Source organism: Parasteatoda tepidariorum, chromosome 8 (genome assembly GCF_982258835.1).
Source record: "Parasteatoda tepidariorum strain Cologne lab strain chromosome 8, Ptep-v5.0, whole genome shotgun sequence".
In the NCBI taxonomy this organism is placed as follows: Eukaryota; Metazoa; Arthropoda; class Arachnida; order Araneae; family Theridiidae; genus Parasteatoda; species Parasteatoda tepidariorum.
In genome coordinates, this window is record NC_141762.1 from 92,491,324 (window position 1) to 92,515,937 (window position 24,614).

Sequence of the window (24,614 nt, forward strand, 5' to 3'; positions counted from 1 at the left end):
AACAAAATGAACACTTTAGAGATTATTTTAAAACTAGTCTTTATTCAAATTTTCAAATTTAATTTTAATTAATATTTCAGCATATGAGGATGGTAGCGAATTCGAAGATGAATTCGATGATATTGATTTTGATGAGAATGATTTGTAAGTAGTTATATCCCTAAAGTTTTATGCCTTTTATCATAATTTTCTTTCTTTCTTTTCAATAAAAAGGCACCTTTTTGAGTACTTGAAAAATTTACACAGAAAGCAAAAACGCAATTAGAAACAACGAAACATTTAACCCTTTGCGGCCGTATTAAGTTTATACGTGGGAGTCATGCTGGTCGGAATTAATTTTTGTTGAACTAACAGTAATACATAATACTCAAATTTATGAAGGAAAAGTAAAATTTATTATTATTTTTTAATCTTTAGCTATATGTAACACAATAATATGTTTTAATTTTAATTAAATTTTATTTTATAGTTCTCGTGTTGTATCTTTCAAAGCAATCTTCAATATGAAACCCAGGTTTTCGAGAACAGGCGTCACAAAAATGATTAGTTTGGCGTTTTCGGCCTATAATTTTTCTGTTTGAACATACAGAACAATCTTTACATCTTCAAAGTGCCACAATATATGTAGTTTGCCTTTACGATTGGCTGACATCTTTGCTGTGGTGGCAGAGCTCAGACATATGAGTGAAATGGTAAAAAAGCGTTGGTGGCTGAGAGTAGACATACGATCGCAAAAGGTTGAAACAGTGGTCTTACTGTTTATTTTGGTCACAAAACACTACTGCCGGTAAAAATCGACTAAGATATGATATAAACATAAAAATAATGAACAGTCTTTTTCAATAATGCTCACCCAATAATAAACTAACAATCGAAAACATATTAAAATCAAAATTTCTTAAGATACACGGTTTTATTTTCTACACTCTAAACCTAAAGAAACTCCGGAAGTCACGAGCGATTAATTCTCACTTGGGCCGGATCACGCTATTGGTCGAAAATGACATCACTGTTTGGGGAAGGGACTTGCTGTGTATTGCATAGTATTTTAGCGACCGATCTTGACTTGGCGACAGATTTTATATTTAGTTTTCAAATGAGTTCTATTTACACGTGGTATTAATGTTGAGTAATAAAGACAATATTCACATTTTGCACAGTTTTGTGGTAATTTTTTATTAGAATCTAAGTAAGTGAAATTAAACTATACTGCTTTTACGTCATTGGCAACTGGGGCTGTTCTAGAATAACGGGGGGGGGGGAGGGCTAGCCCAGAATTTTGGTCATTACTTTAAACTAAATTTACGTGTTGCTTGATTATGAAGTTTTTAAAATTATTCATAACACAACTAAATTACGATGTATGAGTAAATTTGAGCTTATGTTTATTTCAATTTTTGTTACTTCATAACTGCAAAAGATAATTCTTAAGGAAAAACAAACAAACAAACAAAAACGTATTACGGAAAAAAAAACATTCATTACTTTTAGCTTTGATGAATTTAAATCAATTAAAACATAAATATTGTCTGAAATGCTGAAGTAGACATTTACCTATCTCCCCCACCCTAACGACGACATAATATTACGTAAACATTTACAAGGAATAAATAAATTCCGAGCGAGCACGTGTGCATACGAAATTTGTCGCCAAACTCATACAAACACCAGCCAACAGCCACCATCTCCCTTCCCCCAAACAGTGATGTCATTTTCGACCAATAGCGTGATCCGGCCCAAGTGAGAATTAATCGCTGGTCGGAAGTCACCTTCAAAGAACAAAAAAATCACGCATTTTTTAAATAAAAGTCTACTACCTTCAGACAGATTTGAAAGAATATATTCCTTTTGTAACTTTAGTGATGAAGAGTATATGGTGGAGTTAAGAGCTGAATTGCCATCATCTGATGATGATGAAGTTAATGATGATGATGTTGGGGATCATGATGATGAGGGTGATGATATTGGTTATGAGGTTAAGGATGAGTTTAATGATGATGAGGGAGATGGAGTTGAGGAGCTGATTAGGTATGTTAATTAGAATGCTTCTTAATGGCAGTTTAATATTTTAGTTAAAATGATCTTCAGTGTTGGAGTTAGTTTTCATCCTTTTTCAGGTGACATTTTCATAACTATTTTAAAATAAAATATTACCATAAAATTGTAAGCGACTACACATCGGTCTTTAAGTTTTATTAATCCCTATGAATCAATGGTACAAATGATGTAAAATGAATTTACTGAGCATGAACAGAATTAATGCGAGCAATTATTTAAAAGATTAAAGTCTTTGCATTGACAAAAAAAATTTTTTTTTCAAAGGGCATTAACTTTACAAGAGTTTACTTAATAAAATAAAATAATTGAACATGCAAACGCTGAAGGAAGGACAATGTTACTCGAATAAACTAATTTTCTAAAAAGGATTTAATAATTCGTAAATAAGTACATTTTTATTCAGTAGTATAAAGTGTAAGCGATCTAAACAATTTTATACAAGAAAAAACATTTATTTTGAAAAACTAAAATAATAAAATAAATTACAACTGAGCATATTTCTTTCAGATTTTATTTCATTATTTTATATTTTTTATGATATTTTCTTTCTAACCATGAGTTATTTTTCCAAAGTCTTTTAACGGATTTTCGAAAAAAAAAAACAATATAAATTGAATAAAAAACGAAATCTCCGTTTTATAAGTTTTGAATAAAAGATGAATGAGGTAAATAACTAAATAGTAAACATAAATTTTTTCACTGAAAATTTTTTTTAAATAGTAAACTACGATTTTGAAATTTACTTATAAATGCTACTGTAATAATCACCCCTACGAATATCAATAATGGCCATTTTCTTTTTTAATAAATAATTAACGCAAATTATGAAATAAATAATTACACATCGTAGCATTTTTAAAACATCTATGATTGTTGATAAGTTAATAAATTCTCTCTCTTTACAAATATATCTCATCTTTAACGAAAAATTTATGGAGCAAAATAACTTTATTGAATTTTAAGTTATACATTTTTTCTCTTTTCTTTTTTTTAACTTTTAGTGAGGAATTGTTCCTATTCAGCGATGTAAAGATAGCGAAACTCTATAAGATGGATGTAGAACACGATAAGGACTCAATCGAATTTGGCATTGAGGACGATAGGTATTTAAGCTTTTTCGAAACATTTTAAACATCGACTTTGTCTTAGAACATATGTAAAGTAATGATTTTCATTTATGTTCATTAATATATATATATATATATATATATATATATATATATATATATATATATATATATATATATATATATATATATATATATATATATATATATATATATATATAAGGAGACAATGGAGAATGAAAAATAAATTTAAAAAAAAAACTAACATGAACAAATCTATTTCGGGTAAATCTGTGGTTAAGGAATTTTTTTTAACTAAAAATTAATCTTCTCCAATATTCAAGAAATATTTTTTAACAAATATTAATAATTTCTCTAAAAAATCATCGAATTTAAATGTTTTATTGGAATTTCGACCTTTTATTTCTTCCCAATTTTGAACTATCCAGTATAATATATTAATACCATACGGAAGTTTAGTATTCGATCCATTCCAATGTAAGCGAGAAATTAAATGTGGTTTAATACTTCAGTAAGAACTTAAAAATATATCAGATTACCATTTATTTACGCTTTAATTTCATATTTTGTAATCTGGCAAATTTGTTAGGAAAATGTGTATAAATCATTTTTGCAAGATGTTTATAAGGAGATGACCGTTGAGCGTTCTCATTTATCGCTTTATGCTCCTATCTCTGTTCTATTTTGCGTTTTTCTTAATTTTGGGGGAAATTTTTGCTTGATGACGTATTTTTTTTAAAAAGGTTTCTTCTCTCTCTCTCTCTCTTTTTTTTTTTTTTTTTTTTTTTTTTTTTTTTTTTTTTTTTTTTTTTTTAGTACTTTTCACATTATTGTATTAATGTATTTTACTTCGGCTAAATTGATTTAAAAAAATTGACCGAAAAATCAATTCGAATATTTTTAACTACTTTTAAGCAATTAGGCTAAATTGATTTATGTAAAAGTTTTAAATCAGGAAAATTTTACACAAAAACTATTGTCAATAAATCTGAAAGATAAAATCTCCCTAATAAATCCATCACGAAATTGTTTCTCATTGTCGTAAATCATATAACGATTTTGATCGCTGTAGAGTAAGTCCCGCAGTGGACTGATCGATAAGACACGGTTCCCAGCAGATCACCGAAGTCAAGCATCACTGGCTACGGTCAGTGTGCGGGTGGGTGACCACTTGGATAAGTCTGCGTAGGGACCGATGCTGTGCGGTATTAGTCCTCGTTAAACTGTGCTACCGTAAAAGTTCTCGACTTCGCGCGCAGGTCGTTGGGCTACCGAAGCGGGGGTGCCATCCCCTCCGCAGAGGATCAAAATTGTGATGGCATGTCTTCGGATCATCCTCTGGGATGTTTCCCAGACCGTCGCCAATAGCCCATTGTGCAGCTCTAGTGCGACGTAAATCAACAACAACAACAACACTGTAGAGTAAAAATCAAGTTTTCCGAAATTTGTGCTTTATTAAATTTATCTCAACCTAAATACCTTTTACTCTATACAAAAATCTTATAATTCAAAATGAAGCTGTTGTAACAAAACGAAAAACTGTTATCGAACTTTCTAATAATGTGAGTGTTACTTTTAAATTTTAGATTGAAAAGTCATGATGGTCCCTTTTTAAGAGACGAAATTGATTTTTGGCAAAGAAGTGATATTGAGCTGACCACCAATGAACAATCGGAACAAAATGAGAAAGGATGCTTTCATTTCTTCTCTCGATTGTTCAGGAGGTTGTTCAAGCGAAAATAAATGACGACTGGTCTGAAAGTAAATAAAGATTTGTTTTAAAGTAAATCACGACTTGCCTTAGTAAATCACGCCTTTTCTGCAAATAAATGAAGACTTTGCTGTAACACCTAAAAAATTATATGACTGCTCCTTTCCAAAGTCTGAAAACTTTTAATCAAGAAAATTTAATATGCAAATATTTAAACTGCTGTAATTCTTTAACATCGGTATATTGATTATCAAATAAATTATAATATTTGCAAGTTCAAAGTGTATTTTATTTACAAATAGAGTAAGACATACATCTAATTTACAATCCCTTATTAGTAAAAAATGATAGTACATCTTTCTTCTCATATCATGGCGACATTTATTTCAACCAATAACTAATTTGAATTTAAAAGCCAATGGACCTAAATTTGGATCCAAACAAAAATAATTATGATATTAATGTAGAATAGCAGAAATATCTTGTACTACAACTCTTAAATCAATTTTGGGAAGAGAAACTGTCCTTGAAGCCTATTACTTCGAAACTTGATCACATATTGATGCAATAACATACTAAACTACAAAATCAAGCTGCATACTTACAGACGGACTAAAGGCTACAAAATGGAACATAATAGGCTGCATCCAATGTAAACCCACTGCATATGTAATTCCCCTTAAACAGTGTGATATGATAACTGCTAATCCCATAACTGTGAGTTCGAAAACAATGGCGGACTACAAAAGCGAGTGCAAATAAAAGTTCTAATCAATCGCGAACTTTTCTTCTACTTTTTATTACAGAATTAAAACCATTTTTAGAAAAATTAATGATTTTAATAAGATATTTTAAATTATCACTTTCAATATTCCACTTTCTAAAAATACTCACATATGACAATTTCTGAATAGGGACACTAATCAAAATTTCTGAAGATTTCGTGTTTGCTCTGCTAACGACCTGTACTTTGCATTTGTGTAAAATTTTAATTTTCAAAATTTTCACAATTATTATTTTAATATACGTAAATGCAAAATTATAGAATACTTAGTTTGGGCACAAGGAGAGCAAATTGCAATGTTAAACTTTTTTGTGTTCTCTTTCTTTACAGAAATATCTAAATTCTGCCTTTATTTTCAACTATAGTTATAATACCAAAATCCACCAACAGATCAATGTACTTATAATTTAAGTCAAACCACAAAACTGTTGACGAATTAGGGAAATATGTTTACACTTGGTGACCTGTCCCCTCTGCCCTTTTGATGTTTGGACATATGGGGGCGGGGGGGCAGGTTGCCTATAATTGCATTTTCCTTGCTTTAATTTTTTTTCGTCTGTGATTCAAAAAGTAGAAGCATTCAAATATTTTTCCTAATTTTGATATTGATACATATATCCTACATGTAAAAGAGAAAAAAAATTTCTCAAAAATTTGCTATAAAATACGAGTCTTATTGTCTCACTTCTTATCTCCTCGGTCTTATTCTCTTTCTTTCGCATTTTTTTCTTTCTTTTTTTTAAGACAATAAATAATTTAACTTTTTATTCCCTTATAAGAAGGGGGTGATAAAATTGTTAAACCTATATTTAGTATGCGAATTCAAGCTATATTTAAACACTTCTTTGTATGCAAGCCATATTATCAAACACTATATTTTTTCGCCCAATCTTTATGCATTTTTACTTCGTCTACTTTAAAAGCCAAAGGAAGGATAAAGTTGTCGATTATGGACTCTAAGACTAATTACATAAACATCCTCAAAACCAAAAATAATAGCAATGTAATTAGTCTTAGAGTCCATAATCGACAACTTTATGCTTCCTTTGGCTTTCAAAGTAGACGAAGTAAAAATGCATAAAGATTGGGTGAAAAAATATGGTTATGTTTGCCTTTTCGTTCATGTTGAGACGTAACTACTAGGGTGGCATGGGGGGGGGCACCGTTATGCTCTACTAGTTTCATCTATTTCAATCCTTGTCAGCTAAATTTAAATTGGCAATACGGATTTGTTAATTAAAGTTATAAATTCTGAAACAATCAACGGAGACGGAAAATTCTAAACACGTATTTACACCTCTTACTTAATTTTCACAAATAAACTCATGATAAATATTTTCATTATTCAACAGTATCTATCAATACATGTAAAATACAAGGCTGTCACCTTATAATTGGGGATGCAAAGCGTAATTTAGATTCTCGAAAGAGAACTTTTTCTGATGAAATTAAACTTCTGCAATCACGAGTTTTTGAAAGGGGGTTAAATTTGTTTGTTTTAAATTTTGACATCTATCTTTATATTTGTATAATTTACGTAATAAGAATATTCGAAAAAAATTTAAAAATTTAACAAACGTGCATTTTAAATGACTGATTCAAAATAACAAATAGATGATTTTTTATTGCTATAAAGTTTTAATCGAGGTAATATCTAAACAAGCTCTGAAAATAACCAAACACTATTTTTCATATTCAATAAAGCAACCCCTTAACTTTCACTTTTTCTTCCTTTTATTTTTTAGGGAGATTGTGCCGCCAAATAAGACTGCATCAAAAGTTTGTAAAGAACAAAAAAATATTAATAAAAGGCAAATCAAAAATTAATCCTGAAACTGAAAAAGGCCTCTTTAAACCATAATACTGCCCAGAAATTTAAATTGTAAAACCTACTGCACCTTAAATACAGTCCCTGGGCCATATTATTAGACGCACTATAAGATTCTATGTAAAATTATAATTATCAGGTGATACTCTATACAGCTGTATTATTTTCATTCGAATGAAACCGGTTTGCATTTGTTCACGCTCCTGTATCAATGGGTTAACATTGTAATGCAATACGTTAAAAATAAATACAAATGGGAAGTGCATAAAAAATCTCCTGAATGAAAACCCATTACATGTATGTTTAAATATAAAAGTATTACGTATAAACTCGTGCAAGTCATGTGATTATTAAAATACTATAATGCGTCTAATAATTTGATCTAATCGTCTAATGATTTGATGTATCGTCAAATTTATATTATATATCGTCTAATTTGGCTAATTGATACACTAACGTAAAGAAGTGCAAACCGGTTTCAGTCGCATAAAAACAATAAAGCTGTAAAGTATCAACTAATAATTAAGATTTGACATAGAATCTTATATTGCGTCTTATAATTTTGCCAGGTACTGTAAGTAATTTAGTTTAGGCATTTAAATGTAATTTTCTGTGACATATTTGTGTATCAGAAGTATAGCAATATTTCGTAAGCATTATATCTTTTTTTCCCCCTACCAAATAATGAAACGCGCAAAAGGAATAGCAGGTAATGTTACTTTCTCCTTGTGATTGGTAATGCAGAGGAGAAATACTTCTATAGGCTTCTCGGAAGTTTGACGTAACAAGTAACGTTCGAATAACGCAACGTCGATATCGACGTATCGAATAACGATAACGTTTATTCACGAACTAATGTAAAAGAAATTAAATTAATAAGAAAATTTTCGCAATTTGAAGGGAAGAAAGGACATTTTGATATGAAAATTATATTAATACGGAATTCGTTTCACAGTTATTTAATATAAAAAGAAAATTCTAATATTGTTTTAGTTATTTATAATTATTTATTCATTTTTTAATTTGCAATTATCGTTATTGTTTTGGGACGTGTTTTTTTGCGTTGGAAGCTTCTATCAGGGTTATTATTTTCTTGAAAAACTTTACTTAATGTCTGAACCCGTTTCTCTTTGTTTAAATTTCGAAGTTTTGGTATAATTTAGATAGCTCATTATTAGTTTTATTTTTCATCCCTTCTAGGTTCTCGGATTTTTCGATGGATATAAAATAAACCACTTGCAGTAAAACTATGCATTTTTGCTTCTACAAATGGTTTAAATTAAAAAGGATCTTGAAAGGATTTTTTTTTAAATTTTAGTTACGTTTTTGAATTATTAAAGTTTACGATGGTTGAAATTTAAGTTCCCATACAAAAAATTCAAATTTCTGTGTCCTTAGGTACACAACATTTATTATGTAAGTACACGAGTATGGATCATCAATTTTAGATTTTATTTATTATGTCAAAGATATTATTAGTTTTTATTCTATCATTATTGATTTATTTTTTTATTATAAAGTATAATTTTCTGTCTCGATTTACATCTGAAGATGAGTGATAAGTCTTAATTTGTTTAAATATCAAATAAGTTTTGGTGCAACTAAATTGTGAATATTTTTTTTTACTTATGCATATCAATTAGCAATGCATCCAATGTAATTATTTTGGCATTTTTTTTTGGTCATTTCTCCCACTGTGGTCATGACATAAATATGTGAAATAGGCTGACTTATATAGAGAAATAGTCTAGAAAGAACTTCTAGCAGCTTCTATAACCCTCAGTTATTTCCTAAATATTTATTTCTTCACAATTACAAATTGAGCCGTGATAGCTCAGGAGATAGAGCGGTCGCCTTCCAATGAGGTGAACCGGGTTCGAATCCCAAGAATTGCTGGTCGATACGAGTTCCACATCCGGCTTGCACCGAACGCAGTGCTGACGTGAAATATCCTCAGTGGTAGACGGATCATATGCTAGAGTCCCTTTGCCATCAGGCTGACCGTGTGAGGTTTTAATGGCTTTTCTCTCCATGTAACCTCAAAGGCAGGTTACTTTAATCTAAAAGTCCTCCACGAAAGCAATTGTCTCCGAATACTTGATCCTGGAGATTCCTTGTCTTCTAGATTGGGTTCAAAATTACAAGGATACGAAGTTGAACATTGGGAGCAGTAAACCCAAGAAATTGGGTCAGCTATTCAACGACAGTTATTTAAAAAAATAATTGTTAAGTTAATTATATCCGAAAAAATTTTAAAAAAATGTTTGGAGATGTTTTAATAATAATTTTACCTTTTTAAACAAGAGGGATTCTCTCTCTGAATAACCATATCTTGCTGAGAAAGTCATTGTAGTAGCAGTATATAGTTACAAATAAAAAACAAGAATATAGTTGTAAATTAAAAAGACACTCTGGTTTTTATTTTTTTATTGAAAATAGTACTTAGAACAATTTAGGCTCAATAAGGCTCTTTACAGCTGTGATTCAGCAGTCGCTGGCATTTGTCATCCATGCCATTGTGTAGCTCGAATTTCTACGTTTATTGTTACAACTGAGCTAAAAAAGCCTAAATATTAAAAGGATCATACTTTGTGAATTCTATTGTTTTCAGATCGTCATACAGTTCTGTTTACTTATTTAACAGAAATAGGGCCTGTTAATAAATTAACATATTTAAAAACTTGAATGACAGACACAGACATTCGCCCCTGAAATCCGTGTTGAAACTGTCCCATTTAAAAAAAAAATATGTTTTGGATAAATTACAGTTCTAGTTTATTTCGATTCTATTTCTATATTAATCAAAGTTTTATATGCAACATTTAATAATAATTTGATCGAGTACAACAACTAATAAGAACTTTATTTCTCAATTCCATTATTCTTTCCAACATAATTCTAACTGCAGTTGCACTTCTTTAACCAAGATTATTTTTTTCAGTAATTATTTTTTCACTTGACATTTTTCATTCTTTTTTTTTTGCCAACTATTTATATACAGGGTGTTCATAATGTCCCCGACCCATTTTGATGTTTAATACCCATATAGCAAAAATTCTTCCGTAGTAGCTCCCACGGAGGAATCGCTCAACCTCCCCCGGAGCTCCTCAGTAATGCAAAATGTCCGCACCTTTCAATTCCTCAGTTCCTCCGGCGGGCTTCCCGAAAGTCACTCCATAGGAGGAGCCCAGGAAGAATGATGAGGAAGTTTCAAGGTCTCATACTTTCCGATGGCTTTCCCCGGGCAGTCTCCTAAGGAAGAACTGAGGAAGTTTCAAGGTCGCATACTTTCCTCGTTTACTCTCTTTAGGAAGTGCTGAGGTAGATTTGAATCTTATAGCTTTCCCTTAGGCTACTAATACATATAATTATACTTACTAATACATCTACATTATTAGATTTCCAATAACTCCAAGTTGTTTGTGGAAATCAAACGATGCGGCTTAGAAGGGGCAATAGAAGGAAAGACTTGATATCAAAATAATAAACAAGTTCCCTCACTAAAGCCCCACTGAGCCAAACAAAATAATAAACAAAATACAAACAAAACACATACAAAATAATAAACTATCGTATCTTTAAAATAATACTCTTTTTATTAACAGACATTTCTTATTATATCAAAGATAAAATTGGAGAACAAGTATGTTACTAGGCCCAATTCAGTAACGTGGAAATCATTAACTACTTTAACACAGATAATTAGAATTATAAAATGTGGTAAACGTTTAAAATACATAGATACAATATTATAAACTGAAAAAAATTATTCAAAACGATTAACTTACTTTATTTACTGAATCATAAATGAAGAGCTCAAAATTACAACAGTCAACATAGCTACACTTGATTACACCTGAAAAGCAACAAACTATGTATACCTCCGCGCAATTTCTTCAGCAGTGTTACTTTTCAAAAATTGTTTGGTGAGAATTAAATTCTAGTCAAGCACATCTAGCGCATGCGCAATTGCTCAGCCGGTTGCACGCACAGACATAAGTAATTATGATGCTCCTACGGAATAACCAGGGAGAAAAATCCATTGGATTGATTTCTAACGGATGACCGGTGGAGGAATATCCGTAGGCGATGTTTCCGAAGGACTTCCTACGTATCGTTATCCGTAGGAATGTTAGAATGGAATTTCCCTCGGCTTTCCCCTATTTATCCGCGCCTTCCCTCGGAAGAAAGGGATGCATTTGGGAGGTCCTAGGGAAAGGTTTCGGAAGATGAGTGCTATATGGGTAACTCGTAAAATAATAAAGATAGATTAAAATTTATAACATAAATGGTTAGATAGACTCAAAAAGTTTCATGACCCTTGTCAATGAATTTCCACGTGTCGCACGGAGAATATCAAGTCGATAGTCAATTTCACACCAGGTAGCAACAAGCATGTCGGCATCCACAGAGGCTATTGCGGTTGTAATTCTGGCTTTTAGGTCATCAATGTTTGACATGATCCTCCTGTAAACATTGTCCTTTATAAATTCCCAAAGAAAAAAGTCCCGCGGCGTTATATCAGGTGATTTGGGTGGCCAAGGAATTGGACCTCTTCACCCAATCCCTCTTCCTGGAAAATGGTCATTCAAAGAACTACGAACGATGATACCCCAATGAGGTGGTGCACCATCTTGTTTCAAAAAGACGTGTGGCTGAAGCTCTTCTAGTTGTGGAAATACGAAGTTTTCCAACATGTCTAAGTACACGACTGATGAGACCGTCTTTGCAAAAAAGAAAGGCCCAAATGACTCGGTTGTGCATTAGTCCACTCCTCACATTAATCTTTGAGGAATCCCTTTGTGTCTCATGGTATTCATGGGATTTTTCGGATCCCCATATGCGCACATTATGGCGATTAACAATGTCAGAAACATGAAAGGATGCTTCATCGGAGAACATTATGCGCTTTAGAAAATCAACATAATCTTCTATCCTTCCTACCATATCTGTTGCAAACGCCATCCTCCTACGCCTATCGCCCGGTTCCAAACCTTGAACAATTTGAACTTTGTATGCATGCAGTCTTAATTGTTTCTTAATAACTTTGTACACCGTTGAAATTGGCATATTCAATTCTCTTGCCGCTGATCTCACAGATCTTCTAGGATTGTCTAAAAATGTCTGGCTGACACGCTCAACGTTAAAATCACTTGTGCAGGGACGTCTGGAACGTTTCTTATCTGCGATTCTTCCAGTTTCTAGAACATTCTTTTTCCACCGTAAAATGCTGCTTTTGAACGGAGGATCTTTTTGGTAAATTCTTCTGCAATTTCTCAGTGCTTGTATTCTTCTTAATGTCCGCTCTAATAAAACATCACATAGAAAAGTACTACATAGAACAAACCCATAAAAAGTAAATATAACTTTGCAAGAGTTGCCAAAAACAAGACAGAAAAATGCAATTAATAAGCAGGCGATATTTAGAAAAGCACAGATATTTAGACTGGAAAATGAAATTATCTGAAATTAACCACACTCGCAGACGATATTTACAAAATATCGTCTGCTATATAAAATACTTTCATATGTCTGTGAAAACTATCTGCTGAATTATCTTGTTTATCAAATGAAATTTCAAAACTTAACTTACAATCAGATTCAAAAGTAAAACCTGATATTTTTTAATTATATTTTCAGATCAGAAGGAGAAAAAAAAACTTCAATATATGAAAAATTATTAAAAAAATTTGGAGAGCTTTGATGATGATCTTGCAATATCAAGACCAATGACTTTAAAGGAATCGGAATGAATATATCAAGACCAATGAATATCAAGACCAATGAATTTAAAGGAATCAATAAATCAAAATTAAAGATTATTATATTCTCTAACTTGAATTTAATAGTTTGTTTTAATAAATAAAAATTTGAAATTAATTGAAAATCCAGAAAATTTAAAACTCGTCGATTTCATTTTATTAGTGTGAGTTTTAAAAAGTTTTATATTCCTTAAACAATGCAGAATTAGGCTGACAAAAACAATTTTTGTAACATTACAAGTTACAGAAATTTTTATTTAATGATGACTGAAAGTGTGTAATTACAAACTCATGTACAATTTATAGTTTTAAATTAAATGTTTGTTCGGAAGAACCTCAGAAAATCAGGATGAAATTCTTTATTCTTAAATAAAAAATTTTCAAACTGTAAACAATTGATTCTAACCTACAGTTCAAACTGGATCGATTTCAATACTAATTCAGGTGAATATCACAAATAAAGAGGGTAAAAAAAATTAGACAACAACCTTTTTGCCAATGGGTAACCTGTGATTGCCTTTCGGCAATCATAATTTTTTAAGTTTAGAAGAACAACTTTGTGAAATTTTCAAATCGTTTATTTATATTTATTGTTTTTTAATTTTTTTATATGATTTAAATTATTTTTTATTTTTTATGATATTTTATGAAATTATTTTTTATTTTTTATATGATTTAAATTATTATTTACGTTTATTTATATTGTTTTTTAATTTTTTTTATATGATTTAAATTATTTTTTATTTTTTATGATATTTTATGAAATTATTTTTTATTTTTTATATGATTTAAATTATTATTTACATTTATTTACATTGTTTTTTAATTTTTTTTATATGATTTAAATTATTTTTTATTTTTTATGATATTTTATGAAATTATTTTTTATTTTTTATATGATTTAAATTATTATTTATATTTATTGTTTTTTAATTTTTTTTATATGATTTAAATTATTTTTTATTTTTTATGATATTTTATGAAATTATTTTTTATTTTTTATATGATTTAAATTATTATTTACGTTTATTTATATTGTTTTTTAATTTTTTTTATATGATTTAAATTATTTTTTATTTTTTATGATATTTTATGAAATTATTTTTTATTTTTTATATGATTTAAATTATTATTTACATTTATTTACATTGTTTTTTAATTTTTTTTATATGATTTAAATTATTTTTTATTTTTTATGATATTTTATGAAATTATTTTTTATTTTTTATATGATTTAAATTATTATTTACGTTTATTGTTTTTTAATTTTTTTTATATGATTTAAATTATTTTTTATTTTTTATGATATTTTATGAAATTATTTTTTATTTTTTATATGATTTAAATTATTATTTATATTTATTGTTTTTTAATTTTTTTTATATGATTTAAATTATTTTTTATTTTTTATGATATTTTATGAAATTATTTTTTATTTTTTATATGATTTAAATTATTATTTACGTTTATTTATATTTATTGTTTTTAAATTTTTTTTATATGATTTAAATTATTTTTTATTTCACACAGTAAAATATGATTTTCAAATAAGGGAGAGTACTGCATTACGCATATTACATTGATAAAATCATGGAAGGATCTATTTTTCTCAATCATGAAGGTGTTTTATTAAAACAGTAACCATAAGCTCGAAAATTGTTCAACTTTCATCCAATTTAATTTGATTTTTAACAATATTTTGACAAATCTATAGTTTTATGTTGTTTTTAAAAAATTTCTAAGTATTTTTTTCCGTAAACTAAATTCTGATCTTGAATGAAGGATAAAATTACATTGCTTGAATTGCTTCAAGGAAATTTTAGAAGAAGACTCACTTTCACTCATGGACTCAACAATTTGTTCAGCTTTCATCTGACTTAATTTAATAGATAGCAATAGTTTTCATGACTTTTGACACTTCAAATTTCATTAAAATTAAAATTAATTTTAATAAAATTTTATTTGTTTTTTTTTTTATTTGTTTACCATAATCCCAACTTTTAATATGCAGTGTAAGAAATGATTAAAAAAAAACTACCTGTATGGTTGTTACTTCAAAAGAGGAAGTGACAAAAACGACCTATTTACTCTTTCCCGTTTCCTCCGACAAATTTAGAGGCCTTGATAATTTTACCTTGATCACTCTCGTTAATGATTCGTCAGGTTCTGATAGCTTTTTGTTTACTTTTCTTGTGTTACTTTGCGAGCTTTAAATTGTTTTCTTCATGAAGTTAAATTTCTTTAAAAAAAAAGTTGAGAATTGTGACCCTGTTACAACCAGCATAACATTTTATAATTTGTAAGAGTGGTCGAGAGACACATGATGTATCTCATTCAATCAGACGACTGTTATCGATAAATATCTTTTGAAGGAGTGTGTCGCTTATAAAATAAGCCTCTTCTTACAGTGAAAGTTAACTGAACTTACAGTTAACTTACAGTTACAATTGAACAAAGTTTTTTTTTACTTCCAATGAGCTGCACAATCGGTCTTGCCGATAAGATGACCTATTGCGTTCTCCAGAGGTGGTATCCCCTCCTTCAGGACCACAATGGGTGAGATACCGTTGGTCATGTTAATTTGGACGTCTAGTTTCTGCCACACTAGATGGCAGCACCGAGACTCTATTTGGATGCTAAAGTGCACTAAGAATTTAATTTTGCCAGAAATGCCAAGAGCCAATAAGGTACTCCAGAGATCTTTTACAAGCAGCATAATCATACGACATGGCCGCTGAGGATTTTCTGCATCTCAAATTCCGGTGTCTGGGCCGGGGATCGAACTCGCAGACTTGGGCTCAGAAGGCCGACGACAAACCAACTGCGCCACCCAGCACTGATCAAAGTTAACTTACAGTTAACTGAATATTTCTCAGTCACAGAGACCTAACCACTTTAACGTGATCAGCTCTTTTGAAAGTCATTTTTTTTATAAAGTTATCATTCACTTATCTTGAAAACAAATTTTAGGGATCATTTTCGCAAGGGAAACAGCAGTTAAGAGTGAAGATCTATAAAATCTATTCTAAAGAATTCTCTAAACATTATTTGTAACGCATCTTTAGTTTTTTTTTAATCACAATTTAAATGTTTATCTTCTATTTTCATTGAATAAAAAGTTAACTTTATACTAAACTTTTCAAAATTCTGTTCCTTAAAGAATCCTTTTTTTGTTTTTTACACATTTGCCTCATATTCTGGCGTCAGAGTGTGTTCAATCTTGATATTGATTTATTAATATATTGTTGTGTAAATTGGCTTTGGTTATCCAAAGACCTAAAGGGCTGCCTACTTTTCATTCTTTGAGACTTTAACCAGTTTGACATTCAAGCAGAACTTGAAGTTAAAAAAAAAAAAATCAGAAGAATCTAAGGACAAGAGCTGAGCTGGGCAATCCTTAATGTTGTCCTTGTGACCAGGCCCGTCCCCAACGGGGGGGGTGAGAGGGGTGTCTCACCCCCCCCCCCAGCAATATCATCCAGTCGGCAAATTCAGGTTGAGTCGGCATTTTTTTTTTTTTTTTTTTTTTTTTTTTACAAGCCAAAATCCCGACTTTGCCGAAATTCTTTCATTGTCGGATATTTCATCGGTGATGAGATTTAAACGAATTTCAATGTTATCTGAATTTCGTTTCGGGATCCCAGACCCGACTCGGCAAATCTTGTTGTGAAATGTGTTTTTAAATTTAGTTTTTTTTTCTCCTCCAAGAGTAACCATTTATGATAATTCAAAGCAAGATGATCGATAATTCTGGCCAAAATCCCGACTTTGCCGAAATTCTTTCATTGTCGGATATTTCATCGGTGATGAGATTTAAACGGATTTCAATGTTATCTGAATTTCGTTTCGGGATCCCAGACCCGACTCGGCAAATCTTGTTGTGAAATGCGTTTTTAAATTTAGTTTTTTTTTCTCCTCCAAGAGTAACCATTTATGATAATTCAAAGCAAGATGATCGATAATTCTGGCCAAAATCCCGACTTTGCCGAAATTCTTTCATTATTGGATATTTCATCGGTGATGAGATTTAAACGGATTTCAATGTTATCTGAATTTCGTTTCGGGATCCCAGACCCGACTCGGCAAATCTTGTTGCGAAATGTGTTTTTAAATTTAGTTTTTTTTTTTTCCCTCCAAGAGTAACCATTTATGATAATTCAAAGCAAGATGATCTTTAATTCAGGCCAAAATCCCGACTTTGCCGAAATTCTTTCATTATCGGATATTTCATCGGTGATGAGATTTAAACGGATTTCAATGTTATCTGAATTTCGTTTCTGGATCCCAGACCCGACTCGGCAAATCTTGTTGTGAAATGTGTTTTTAAATTTAGTTTTTTTTTTCTCCTCCAAGAGTAACCATTTATGATAATTCAAAGCAAGATGATCGATAATTCAGGCCAAAATCCCGACTTTGCCGAAATTCTTTCATTATCGGATATTTCATCGGTGATGAGATTTAAACGGATTTCAATGTTATCTGAATTTCATTTCGGGATCCCAGACCCGACTCGGCAAATCTTGTTGTGAAATGTGTTTTTAAATTTAGTTTTTTTTTTCTCCTCCAAGAGTAACCATTTATGATAATTCAAAGCAAGATGATCGATAATTCAGGCCAAAATCCCGACTTTGCCGAAATTCTTTCATTATCGGACATTTTATCGGTGATGAGATTTAAACATATTTCAATGTTATCTGAATTTCGCTTCGGGATCCCAGACCCGACTCGGCAAATCTTGTTGTGAAATGTGCTTTTAAATTTAGTTTTTTTTTCTCCTCCAAGAGTAAGCATTTATGATAATTCAAAGCCAGATGACCGAGATTTCATGCCAAAATCTCGAAAACCATTTCTCTTGTATTATTATTTCAACGACACATTCTTAAATTTAAAAAAAATTGTAGTGACCTTAATTTTTAGTTACCTAATAATGTATCATAAAATTCAGATATTATTTATCTGAATTATACTAAATCTTTATTAGAGGTTTAAGTAATTTTTTTAAAGGAAGTGATGAATTTACATGATTTTTTTTAAAGAATTATAAATTTTATATGAAATAATCGTACCGGTGATGCAACCTATTTTTTTTTCTTTTTACTTTCAAAATATAGGGAAAAAATTACAAATAAGAGTACCTATTAAATAGGATACCTTATTATTCAAAATATCTTATTTAAATTGTTAAATTCTGTTTAAATAGCATAAATTATTAAATAATTTATATTTTCAATTAGTAAACGCTATTTTTCTATTATGAAGAATTTTACTAACTTCAAAGGACTCCTAACTCCAAAAAAGGAAATAAAAACATTTAATTTGTTAACTACCATTCAGTTCATAACTTTTAAAATTCCATGATGATTGGATTATTACTTGAGTTCAAAATTTTTTAACCTAAAATAAAGTGTTCAGGAACTAATTCATATATTTAGAACAATTAATCATGACAACAAAATTTGATATTCTCTATGGAAAATAGTTAACATATATGTGAGCCTCAATTCACCTTTATAGAAGTTTCTGTTTTGAAAATAAAATATTGTTTTTTGCTTTTAATATTTTTTTTCTTCAAGAATCCTTAGAATTCTGAAACATTAAATTGAGTTACACTGAATCGAATCAACACTTCGATCATTTCACACAATTTGAGAATGTTTGCCGAGTTCAAAGTGTTAAATGTTGTAATTTTGGATTCATTAATTATTTCAATAAAAATATGGTGAAAATAGAGAATTCCGATTATTCGCGGAGAATTGGCAATTCTGTTTGATCAAGCCGCTGGTGCTGCGACTCGATCTTGTGAAGAAGCAGACAAAACCCCGGATATTTCTGTCAACTTGAAAAATCGAGGGTCTTTTAAAAGTGGTTAACTAGAAATGCCCTAAGCTATATTTTCTCATACTCTTTCTGAGAATAAAGACAATATCTTTGTCCATGTGGTTAAGAAGGGGAAGGAAGGGGCTCAAAGCACAGGCAGCTGTGGTACCAATTACTTCACTGACCTGTCTTTAACTGTCATGTACGGGTACTTAGTTACTCAAAGCGTATTTTATAAATTTATATTATTATTGAATAAAATAGAAAATCCGCTCACATGCCAACGATCATCCTATCGACCGCAGTCTGAGTTTTGAATGTAAGCAGAATTTTTTTATGAATACATATTTATTATTTGCAGTCTTATTGTTTAAATATTAAGTTTAATTAAACTGCATTAAATGTGCTATTACTTTCCAATTAAATTATTTCGGGTAAAAATTGATTTTTATGAAGCAGATAAAATTATTTTTTTAATCTTTTTTGTGCAGTAAAATAATTAAAAAAAAAGAAAAAAGATCAATTAAAAATGCTATGTTATTTATATTCATTAGTAGGAGCTAGGGATAGAAAAAGATAAATCACATTTGAATTCTGAAAATTGGAATTCTTTTTCCGTTTTTTACTTTTTACTAAGGTTTTATTTTGTGCTTGAAATAGTATTTTTTTTTCCTTCTTTAGATTTTTTCAGCTGAAATTATTTTTCATAGATCTTATTTAATTGAAATTTCAAATTCTATATTTCTTCGTAGGCTTTGTTTTTATAAGTCCAAACTGCAATCCTTTATGAAGGAAAATGTACTAATGCTAATTTTAGTGAAAATGTAACGTGTTTAAAAATAGAAAATTCAGTTTTTTTTTCGATAAATAATTCTTTTTAGTTATTTTGTACTGTCGTCCCCACCCCACTTAATCGCATAATCGAATTACCCGCTTATACGAATAAAATTTATTGGAACCAAATCATTTTAGAAGAAACTAATGTTAAACTTCCCCGTTTAAACGGTTATTTGTTGTTTTTCGCACCCGCCTAATTGCATAAAGAAGTGGTACTGAAATGAAAAAATATTGCTTATTTTTGAAAAATGTTTCACCAGCTAAAATGGAATTTCCCTTTTTCAGTTAAGATAAAGATACAATAGGTGGTCACTTCAATCGGGATTTCTTATTCATCAGTAGGTGTTTGAGGTAAAGTTGAAAATTTAATCAAATCTTGCTGCTACTTTTATACATTGAAGTAAACGAAGGGGTTTTTACCCCTCTTTCAATTACTCACATCATTTAGAATGTAAAAAAGGGATAGAGTGATTTGTCTTGTGATCCTCTGTTGATGCACTATCTTTGATAAGAAAAAGTTTCAAAATCCTAACACACTAGTGTACAGAGAGTCTTTCTCTTAAATAGAATAATTGCTTAACCCAGTTAATGACTTCGAGTTGGGTGCAAGTTGAGAGCGAAAAGGAATGATTTAAATTAATCGGAAAAAAGCAAAACAATGAATCTTAGAAGTAATAAATTTCAGAAAACCCTTAACTAAAATAGCGCATTAATTTAAATAGAGCATTAATTAAAATTTCTCAAGTTTCGAAGATTAAAAAAAATAAATAAGTAAAAAAAATTCTAAATGTGTTTGAAAGGAATACACGCAAGTCATGAAATTTTTCGTAGAAACTAAAAAGGAATATCTAATTTTGATGAATTCAACGGGTATAAAAAACAGTCTTCAATTATAGATTTTTTCGGAAGGGATCAATTAATATTTTAGTACCTACATTATACGAACTAAGGTAGACAACGTTAAAGAGCACAAAAATATTATTAAAAGTATTTACCTACATTATAGTTTTTACTAATATTGATTTATTTTTATGTAATTTTAAATGACATTTGTATTTTATGATACTAACGCATACAGTTTTAATTATAATTGTTTATTGATCATGAAACTGAGCTTATTTAATCAAAATGCTATACTATGCATTAAATACCATTAAAAAGTAAAATTTCGTAAAAATTCAGAATTTTGGATTGAATATTGCAACTCCCCTTTTGATCGAATAACCCGCTTAATTGCATAGATTTGGCTGGAACCGATGGTATTCCTTTGAGCGGGGTTGACGTATTTCTTATGTACTTAATTATTTAATGTTTCTATATTATCTTTTTGACTAAAGTTAACAGTTTTTCATTTAAGTTAATTATTAGTAAAAAAAAACTTAATAATTTTGTAATTATGTAAAAATTCTATTCACGGTTTGTATTAAAAATGCAGAATCATACATTTTAGCATAAATGCTTTCATAAGTTTTTATTGTTAAATCTATTAGCGTTAACTGCACCAATGACAGTTGCGACAAATGAAAGAATTTTCAGCAGGATGAAATTGATTAAAAACTATCTTCGAACAACAATGACCACTGAACGCCTAAATTCACTGCTTTTACTCAAAGCAGAAAAAGATATTGTTGACAATATTAAGCGTGATAAGTTCAGGAATGAGATTCTTCCGCAGATTTCCGCTTTTTCTCAGTTTTTTCCGCTAATTTCAGCTGAAATTTTTTTTTGCACCAGTTAAAATATTTTATGAGGAATTTAATTTTCCGCTGAGCGAAATTATTGAAGTCCTCATTCCTCCCTCTGAAGTTTCTCTAAAAATCATTTCCTTTTGATAAAACTGATTGACCTTTATACAGGGATGAGATTTTTTTCGCTTTTGTCTCTCGAATTTCAGCCTTTTTATCAAAAGCTCAGATTCTCTAAAAGTTAGGTCTTAATATTACTGAAAACTTATTTTAATTGAATAAGTTTCAGTTTATTTAAAAATAGTTTTTTTTCTTTAATATTTTGTTACCATTTTAATAATTAAAATTAATAGAAATGTAAAAAGTTTATTTTATTTGCATTATTTTGAATAATTGCTGGTACCATTTAGTTATCAATAATACCACATTTTTCACCCATGGCGGTTGTATTTTTAAGTGATGTAAAAATTATTTCGATGAATAGCATTATGTTTATAACTAGTCGAAATGATTTCAAAATAAACTTTGGAAGCTCAAGTTTTGTGGCGCATTTGAACTCTTTTATTTGATTTGTTTTACCTTTGATTATCAAGCTTTAGCCATATACAAATTGTGTGTATAATATATATATATATATATATATATATATATATATATATATATATATATATATATATATATATATATATATATATATATATATATATATATATATATATATATATATATATATATATATATATATATATATATATATATATATATACGTATGACACGTACATGGCAGTCGGCAAAATTAACTTCAACACCCCCCCTCTCGAATCAGTTAGGAACGGGCCTGCTTGTGACTCCAGTCTTCCTGTGACTTCTAAACATTTAAACGAGACATTTGCACTACTGAATTTTAATTGTATCATTAAAAAATACTGGAGAGCCCACGTGCACTAATGGCATATGTGCAATTGGTCTTAAAGGTGTGTGGCATTTGCAAAGTAAATGGAAGTAATTTATTTTCAAAATTCGAATGACGTTCCATTCAAAAAATGGTTTCAATATCAAGTAATAAATTTATCACGAAACCTTTATATTAGTCTAATTTTTAATGGTTTTAAGAAAACTTAAAGGAGATGCTTTATTAAAGAATTTGCTAAAAGAATATAATTCAATACAAATGAATTAAAAAGGAAAACAAAGCTTTTAATTTATATATTTATTTTTTGTCACACATTAAGCTAAAACAGGACACCCGCAAACTGTCCCGTCTTCTCTTTTGAGAGTTTTATTCATTGCTTTATTTATTCATTCCGAGATTTTTATCATCAAATAAAAACTATGATCATTAAAATTTCTTAAACTTAAAATTCGTTCTGTGCATTCGAATAAATAAATTTGAAAAACGGTTTTCAATTGCATTGATTTTTATTTGAGAGAATTTTCCTTAGCATAGTGAAATGCCCAATTACGAATATTTTGAGTAAAGTATGGCAATATTTACTCTCCAATAAAACTTAGAATGTAATTAATTTCATTTTGGCTTTAGACACACCTTTTTGAGTTGTAATAAGCGACTACTTAATAAGTTATCAAGTTTGTCCACAATAGCTCTGTTAGTGCGTACAAAAACAATTATAATTTATTCATAACTCGACCTGCCCTATTTAAGGGCATACGAGTGTAGATTCATAAAACATATATTATACACACATAAAACATCAGAAATTATACAAAATCACAGAAACTTGAAATCACAGATGTCAGTGGCAACAGCCCGACAGAAAAAAATACAGCATTACAAGTAACAACACAAAAAAAGGAATAACCTCAATGACATCTGCAAAAACTGAGCCATTATAAAAAAATAAATAAATAAATAGATTAAAATCCAATACGATCCCTTACGCAATTAAAAAAATCAAAAGAATACAATACAAAAAATTTAAAATCTCAAGAAGGAACGATAAAAAAGGTCCCAAAGTTAAAAAGAAACATAATAACAACATACACTAATACAAAGGACTAAGTAGTTAAAAACATGACCTATAACCGGGCCAAGACAAATTTAAAAAAAAAAAAACTATAATTAAAAATAAAAAAATAATAATATAAAATAAAAATAAAAAACAATTATAATGAAAAAATTATATCATTATATGAAATTACTGTATGAAATAGTTCATAAGAAATTATAATGAAAAAAGGTATAAACAAAAATGTAGGTAAGCGTTCGAATCATTATTAAAAGAACACTTGAGTTAAAATATATATTAATTATGACTTTTTGACTAATTTGCAAAACGATTTCCACAGTAGCTTCCCTCTTTCCAACCTAATTGAAAAAAAAAAAACATAATTTAATAAAATCAAGGCAAGCATGGTTGAAAGAAAGAATAAATGCAAGAAATAATGTACAATGTAATGAGTTTTTACCATGCGCATTTGAAAATATCCATGCATATAACAAATAAAGTGCAATAAATGTTATTAAATGCTAGTACTGAACATAAAATTTTCAGTATTAGTATAATTTTATTAGTATTTTTTCACTATCAAATGCTCAGTTCCATGTTATTTGCTAGCAAATCAAATAAAATCACTTGAATGGCTGGAACAGATTTATAAGCAGTAAAAGATTTCTAAGAAAAGAGAATAAATTATAAAAGTTTTAGCATTAACAACAAATAGCTAATTCTTTTATTTTCGTTACTATACAAATAAATACAGTCCTTTAAATGATTATGATGATCAAAATATAAATTTGACATGGCAAAAAAATAAAGACTGAAAATTTTCAGTTTTAGAAAAAAAATATTTCTAGCTTATTTATATCGAATTGAAAGTTACTTAGCGCAAATAAAATTTAAAAAAAAATTCTGGTGAAAATTCGTAATAAAAAAGTAAATAAAAAAAATTCTATTAAAAAAACGCTATTAATAAAACTATATCAACAACCCGATAACTGTTACCATAATAACTATAACAACCCGAATTTTCCTCGTTTTTAATCATAGTAAAGATGAAAGAAAATTCAAATAATGTAAGAAAAA

General features: G+C 29.3%; 1 protein-coding gene across 1 annotated transcript; it reads left to right on the plus strand.

The window, feature by feature from the left end:
• The first annotated feature begins 1,474 nt into the window (after positions 1-1,474).
• On the plus strand, positions 1,475-5,111 carry LOC107450615 (uncharacterized). The gene is made up of 3 exons (XM_016066449.4): positions 1,475-2,028; positions 3,060-3,161; positions 4,733-5,111. The coding sequence occupies exons 1-3, from the start codon at positions 1,874-1,876 to the stop codon at positions 4,887-4,889; spliced, it is 414 nt and encodes a 137-aa protein (XP_015921935.1). The 5' UTR covers positions 1,475-1,873; the 3' UTR covers positions 4,890-5,111.
• Positions 5,112-24,614: the final 19,503 nt, after the last annotated feature.